Source organism: Pleuronectes platessa, chromosome 17 (genome assembly GCF_947347685.1).
Source record: "Pleuronectes platessa chromosome 17, fPlePla1.1, whole genome shotgun sequence".
Classification (NCBI taxonomy): Eukaryota; Metazoa; Chordata; class Actinopteri; order Pleuronectiformes; family Pleuronectidae; genus Pleuronectes; species Pleuronectes platessa.
The window spans coordinates 9265918-9273151 of record NC_070642.1 but is presented as its reverse complement, the minus strand read 5'-3'; the positions used below and the strand labels follow the sequence as shown (position 1 = coordinate 9273151).

The 7234-nt window shown below is 43.3% G+C and overlaps 1 protein-coding gene across 2 annotated transcripts in view; it reads left to right on the top strand.

Moving 5' to 3' along the window:
- The first annotated feature begins 6909 nt into the window (after positions 1-6909).
- Positions 6910-7234, top strand: part of runx2b (RUNX family transcription factor 2b) — a 40344-nt gene continuing 40019 nt past the window's right edge. For both annotated transcript variants that reach the window (XM_053445768.1, XM_053445767.1), the window contains exon 1: positions 6910-6967. In XM_053445768.1, coding sequence (XP_053301743.1) covers positions 6910-6967 — 58 coding nt within the window. The remainder of the gene's footprint in view (positions 6968-7234) is intronic.

The following is a 7234-nucleotide window of genomic DNA, read 5'->3' as shown; positions in this document are numbered from 1 at the left end:
ATTGACATTTGCTCAGGGTGACGGCATCATGTGACCAGGGGGGGGCGTCATGTGACGCTGCGTTGTTGTATCATCAGTGCAATTTGATTATAATGCTGACTTAGCAGTTCAGCCAATTGAACCCCGTCGACCTCGGTCCAGAGTAGCTTTTGTGAAATCTCTCAGCTGTTGACGACTGACCACACAATGACAGGGTTTCCAGTGGTTATACTGTACCGACCTCACTGTACTCAAGCTTAAGTGAGTCAGAGCCGAGATAGAGTTGAAGCTGGAACTTCTCCGAGGTCCTCAGTCATGGTCGGGGAGTTTTGGGTATGAAGGAGCCGCTGTTAGGTCTCCCCTCAGATCCCAGCGGCCGGACCTGTCCTCACCTTTAACACAGCATGTCGTATATTAACCAGACAGCCGGAGCTGCGGAGGGCCAGTATACTTCTTTTAAGGAGAAGTGCCATACTGTCTCACTGAGGTTGAGACATAGCGGGAGAGCGGTATGCACGCCAAGTCCGAGAGATATATATAAGTCCACCTCCATCTACTTAGCACACAAATTAAACCAGCTTGTCAGTGAACATTTAGAAATCATCGCTTGGGTCTCAGCGGGCCTCGCTGTTTGAACTGCAGTGTAGGTAGGTAGGCACTGTTTATGCTGGACTGAGCCCTTGATTAAAATGAGGAATGGGGGAAAAAAGAAACGTCTCCGTCTCTCAGTGGTCAGCCACAGCCTCCTTGTCGCAGCCTCCACCAATGATCTGACTTTCCCTTTTTTATGTTATGTGATCACAACTCCGAGAGCTATTTTTAATGTGTGTTTAGGTTGTGCGCCCGCCATTCGATATTAAACATTTCCCCTTATTACTTAAAGACCAACTTTATTTTCCCTCAAAGCTGTGACTCCAAAAACAGCTGTCCAGACACCACAAGAAAGGGCCTTAAGTTGCTGGAAGATGTCGATCCCACTGCTGGAGTCCAGAAGAAAAATATCTACTTTTCATTAAGATCATACCATACAGTACATTACCAACAATTCACATGCAACATCAACATCCTCTTGGCGACTCGCCGTCGTAGATTAAGTTTCTGCAACTCCGTGAGTTTCGGAGTGAACTTCTCCATGCCTCTCGCTTGATTGTACGGCTCCAGGTCACCGTCCTGCCTCGGTAGCGCTGTAAAGAGATATTTACGTTCACACCATGCAGCGCGGCGGCCAACAGAAGCTGATTGCAAGTGGTGTTTGTTTCCAATGAAAGCACGTTAATTCAGGCTCGGCCGCAGTGTAAACTACCTTGGCGTTTTACAGATGTCGCCTGTTAAAGTGAATCACTGTACCTGCCTGTTTGCCCGGCTGGGCCGTTCTGATGCCTCGCCAGAAAGAGTACACAACACAAGCCAAAAGAGCTATTAATAAGCCCTTCCTTTTCTAATACTGTAATACCTCTACGTGTGTAATGTCTGCTCCGGTCTAATTATGTCACCTCATTTTTAGCTTTCGCCGGGAGACGAACACAGACAGCCTCAGTCTGACTTAATTTTAACTCATCTTCGGTGTCATTATCCACCAATATTTCTGCTGAAATACTCTGTTGCAATAAATAATTTTCAGTGAAAACAGTCGAGTGTGAACTTCATCTGCTGCGACAAAGCAGGGAAGTAGTCCGCTGTACTGTAGCAGCACTTTGTTTCACACACACGCACACACTGTGTTAATAGCATGTATAATTTGAATTATGTTCCAACACATGATACCTCTATTATGTTTGTATGAGAGCTTGTGATAACAAAAGTGAGTCCATGTGAAGGTGTGTGGTCCTGAGTGGTAGGAGAGAGAAAGTGTCTGGCAGGGTGGGCCATCGACCACAGTCCTCAGGGCAGACCTTGGCCAGAGCTCAGAGTATGGCCAAGCTCCTCAGCTACACACACACTCACACACACACACACACACACACACACACACACACACACACACACACACACACACAAGTACAGCAAGTATACGGCCACCGGTGGAGAGGCAGTAATGAATGAAATATTATATTCCACATCATATTCCAGCCTTTAACATCATTACATTCACATAAAGGCTCTTTATGACAGCAGTACAACTGTACATATATTACAAAATTGTCTCTACAGCAAAATGAAGAAGCTGGCAATACCTCCCTCAAGTTTTTTTTTTTTTCATGGGATGTTTTATGGAACTCCCTCCACTCTAAATACACATAGTGGGTCTGTAACTAAGACTAATCCGATTTGACTGTTCAATATGAATATCCAACCATTTGTTCGTTTTGTCACTATATATATATATATATATATATATTATCAAGCTACACTTTAGCAAATTATTCTGAGCGATTCCCAGGACTCAGCTGGAAGTTTCATTGTTCATTGTGTGTTTTATTGTGTTCAAAAGCCACAGATCGGCCTTGTTTTGGGGACATGAAGAGGATTTCAACAAATGAAGTGCTGGAGCAACAACTTCCCAACCCTAACTTAAAACAAGTTATTTTTCTGATCTAACACTAACAAGAGGTCGGAGATGTGCAACAACATTTTCTGCCAACACTAGAAGCTAAAACAAAAGTCAGAGACTATATCGTATTAGTTTTCTGTCCATTTCAATTCTATTCTATGTTAATGTAATTTTTAAAATTTTAAAGGCCTATCTTCCTCAGTACAACCTCTTCCTCACATGGTAGAATGATTTTGTCCACAGAGCACTCTGAAAGCGAGGAGTGCTCACTCTGCAGCTACTATCAGGGACAGAAAGGTCAGCTAACGTAGCTGCACACTGACTAACAAAAGAAAAAAAAACAAAGGCACTTGAGACACTGCAATCGATTGTGGGTCTAGGATCAAATGATTATTTAAAGCTTTAATTTTCTGGAAGCTGGCCGAAACTATATACATACAAACGTTTTTTAATAACAACATAATCAGCTCCTCTCACAACATAATTGCTAAAATCTTTCGAATCAGGCCAGAATAAATTCAATTAATACCATTTTTACCAATCTTTAGATCGATAGATAGATAGATAGATAGATAGATAGATAAAAAATGATCTAGCCTAATTGAGTCCTGAAGTTTATTCCAACTATGAGGAGCATGGTATCTGAATGCAGCTTTACCCAGTTCATTGTGCATGTAGGGTTTGGCAATGGCGATGTGTTGTTGAGAACGAGTGTGGTGATCCATATGTCTAACTTTAAAAGGAATGATAAATAAAATGGTAGCTTATTAAGCATAGCTTTGTAAAAATACCTTTGCCAAATATCCCCCAAATATTATACTCTAGAAAACAAAATCCAAACCTTTAATTTCGGGTTAAGTTTAGCGTTTGAGATCAGGGGGCTTTAGACTGACTTATAGACAGGATCAGAGGTTGTGGTCCAAGTTTCAGTGATGGAAAAGTTTTGTGGTTTTCTTAAGGTGGGTGAACTGCTGACCTGCAACAGTCGGGTGAATTAAACAATATTTGGGCAACTCTGACTAAACTTTGTTAAGGCATCACAGGGAAAAACATCACTCATCCCTTGTAGTTACAATCTTAGCAACCTCTTGAAGAACTCATGCAGAGTTATCTGAGACTGTAACATCATCATAGCTGAGATTTTTGTTTATCACATGCCGTGCCACCCAAGACGTTCTGTTTCCTGCCATACGAGTTGGGTTTTGATATTTATGCTTTATTTTTTCATTCCATGTATTCAATTCAATCACATTGTGGGATTTATATTCCCATCAAACTGAATGTAATTTACTGTGACTCAGCAGAACAGACAGTGGTGCTGTACTCTGTCCTAAAGTTGAACAGTTTTGACAAGAAAGCATCCATTTGCGGTAACATTAAAAATGTGTATACATAAACTTAAATATTTTTTCACAATACTCAGTATCAAGTCCTTCACTAATCCTTTATGTGCAGCATATCATTGCCAATGCACTGATGATCCAACATATACAATCATCAAGTAAAACTATTGTTGAATAGTTCTGAGTATAATAGGTATAAAACTGCATGGGTGACATGATTGATAAAATCTCTGAAAGGAGTGTGTGTGTGTGTGTGTGTGTGTGTGTGTGTGTGTGTGTGTGTGTGTGTGTGTGTGTGTGTGTGTGTGTGTGTGTGTGTGTGTGTGTGTGTGTGTGTGTGTGTGTGTGTGTGTGTGTGTGTGTGTGTGTGTGTGTTAGTGTGGCACACGCACAGCCTTTCCCTAAGGATTCTATAACATGCGCTGCAACTCAAGAAGCATGTTCTTGTTTTAGACTGCAAATATTTACAAAGCGTCGGGCCAAGGAAAATGTTTCACTGAACAAAAATAAGTTAGGTGGGGAAGGACTTGTAGAAATGCTGTTGTGCTACGGAATATCGGGGGTTAGTATTTCCTGTTTGACACTTTTATTCACATTTTTTTCTCAGCTATATAAAGTCTATCAAGATTTGAAAGAAATAAGGGCTAAGAATCTTAAGAACCACTTTAGTTTGAATATTAACAGATACAGCACTTAAAACTGTTTGACTTTTGGTTCTTTCATTTTTAAAGATTTGTTTTTATTATTATTTCATCCCAAATTTCATTTGACTTACAGTTACTAAATTGGTGATTGATTCTGATTCATTATAATTAATCTTTTTTATAATCTTTTTTGTTTGAATTGGCCCATAGACATATATTAAATAAAGAGACATATATTATATATATATATATATACTATATATTCCTATTGGATATTGAGTAACACATTAACTATATCTCCACTGTCACCTAATACAATACAGGTAAAAGTTAGTGTAAATGTCACGCTCAGAAAAGAAAAAGAAAAAAACAGGAACAGGAATAATCGACAAAACACAGTGTGAACAGCTTTTTTCTTGACTACTGCTTTGGTAGAAAGTAGTTTACAATAAGGACTGTACATCACACATCCTAGAAAGTGATACTGGAGTGTAATTTTCAATGCAGTGAGCAACACAAGCTAAATCCTCTTCACCTCTCATGTATTTTGATGGAGGTACAAAAATCCCAGAACCAAAATTACCTGCATGGCTAAACGCTAGTAGACGGAAGGAAAAAAAAAAAAGTGTCCTTTTGAATGATGATGGACTATCCCTTCAAATCAAAGGTTGTAACTCAACCACACCAATATATTTATGCAAATCACTGATTTAGATGACAGAAGCCTGGGGCACTGTCCCTGTCTTTACTGCTTCATGCTTGCCCACTGACTGGTGTCAAAATGAGAGGGAGTCTTTGTCACTTTCCATCCAAAGGAACTCCTTGCCCTGGTCCGCTTTCCCCTCTTCTTCTGTAACAACAACTCTTGGATCTGTTGTAACAAACTCCTGTGATGATCAAAGGCGAGGCAGGACAATGTGCTGGGACCTGTGAGGGTTTGTGCTAGATGTGCGAGCGTGGGAATCTGTGCGTGTGTGTAGTTGGATGATTCATCGTTATTGTCACAAGTTGCCTGCAATCCACTACATGTTGGCAGGCCATTCATGGAAGGTGTCTTTGTTATAGTGCACGTTTCCAAGTGTTAGTAACACTGTGAGGAGCAAACTCTTTCACATAGAGGACAGGTGGCCATGAGTTACGGCCTTTTCGAGGACTTGACCCTGTCAATGAGAGACCTTTAAGCTCGGCATGGGATGGCATGCATAGTGTACATGCACATACACACACTAATGTATTATATTGATAACAACTAAGACTGCTGTCTGTGACACAGCAATGTCACGAAAGGGCAAGTTCAAGCTGCAAAAAGTGACACCAAGGCAACTCGCTAGACGCTCATCTGTAAATAAGCTGTTTTCACACCACCTCCACTTACACACACACACTCAGCCTGTCTGTCCCTCTCTTCCCCCATTCTCTCTGCTCTACACACACACTCACATGTACACACCCAGTCTCACGCCGCCAGCCAGCCAGCCATTCGTTCCTCACTCACACCCTCAAATCTTACCAAGCTCAGCTCTCCGAGCTCAGAGGCAGACAGGAGCAGCACGGCAGCCTGTTATAGGAGTTGAGGGAAGGAGCAGCAGAGTCAGAGAGACACATTGAAAGAGAGAGAGAGGGGAGGGGGGGCAGAAAGAGAGAGAGAGAAGAAGAGAGAGGGGGATGAAAGAGTGAAGGGAGAGCAGAGCTGAGAGAGCGCTGTTCCCCATATGCTGAGGAGGCAAGGGCGGTTGAACAAGCTGCCCCCACTGAAGCCTCCTGACTCATGGGAGCGTCAGACCCCGATCCCCCAGAGAGCTTGGAAACGCTGCTGAACCACGCGCAGCAGAGAAGGAGGGGAGCCAGAGAGAGAAAAAAGTCCAGGGAGACGAGACGAGAAGAGAGAGGAGAGGGAAGAAATCCACAACGGTAGGCTGTCCCATTCAATCGCTCTGCCGTGATGACGTCAGAGGGCATGTGACCCAGGCTCTCCAGTGACGGCACATGGAGGGCAGGAAAGAGACGAGTTTTAAAGCTGGTGCCTTTTGGGTTGTGTGAGGGCTCTACTCGCCTCCCAAACAACCACAGAACCACAGACGTGCGGCTCGGGGTTGGTGTTTGAGGGCGACCTGGAGTGTAAATGGTTAATCGTCGCGGGCCAGCACCAGTCACAAGGACGGCGCTAAGCGAGTAAGTACGTTCCAACCACACTCGCCAAGCAAGCAAGTCCGACACCATCTGATCTATCCGCAAAGGCGATATTTGCCTCTGCACTTTTTTTCCTCTATAAAACCAAACCTGGTTGTTACTTGTGGTCATCCAAATAGTTGATACGTAAAAGCATGTCTTGTGGATGGCTTTTCCATTTTTTTTTTTCATGACATGCTGCGTGCTCTTGGTTTAGGACGTGTCAAGGGTCACGGAAACCACAGAGGAACAAAAGTGGGGCTTGCTGCAACCAGAGGCAGCTATGGCATCGAACAGCCTTTTCAGCACAGTGACACCATGTCAACAAAACTTCTTCTGGGGTGAGTACGGCTTCTTTGCTCTCTGTTGTGTCTGGAGCTGGGAATCGGGGGCTTGGGTCACGGGGACGACTTGGGGTCAGGTGCTGAGGTTTGGACAGAGGGCTGAAGGGGTCTGGGTACAGCGGGTAAGGATGTTGGATCCGATTGAAGGGTTTGGGTCCAGATGAGTGTGGGGGGGAACAGCTGAGGTCATCTAGGACCAATGCTACCAAGGTCCAAGCGTTTGTGGTGGTAGACAGACCTGACTACCATCATGGCTCTTTGTGG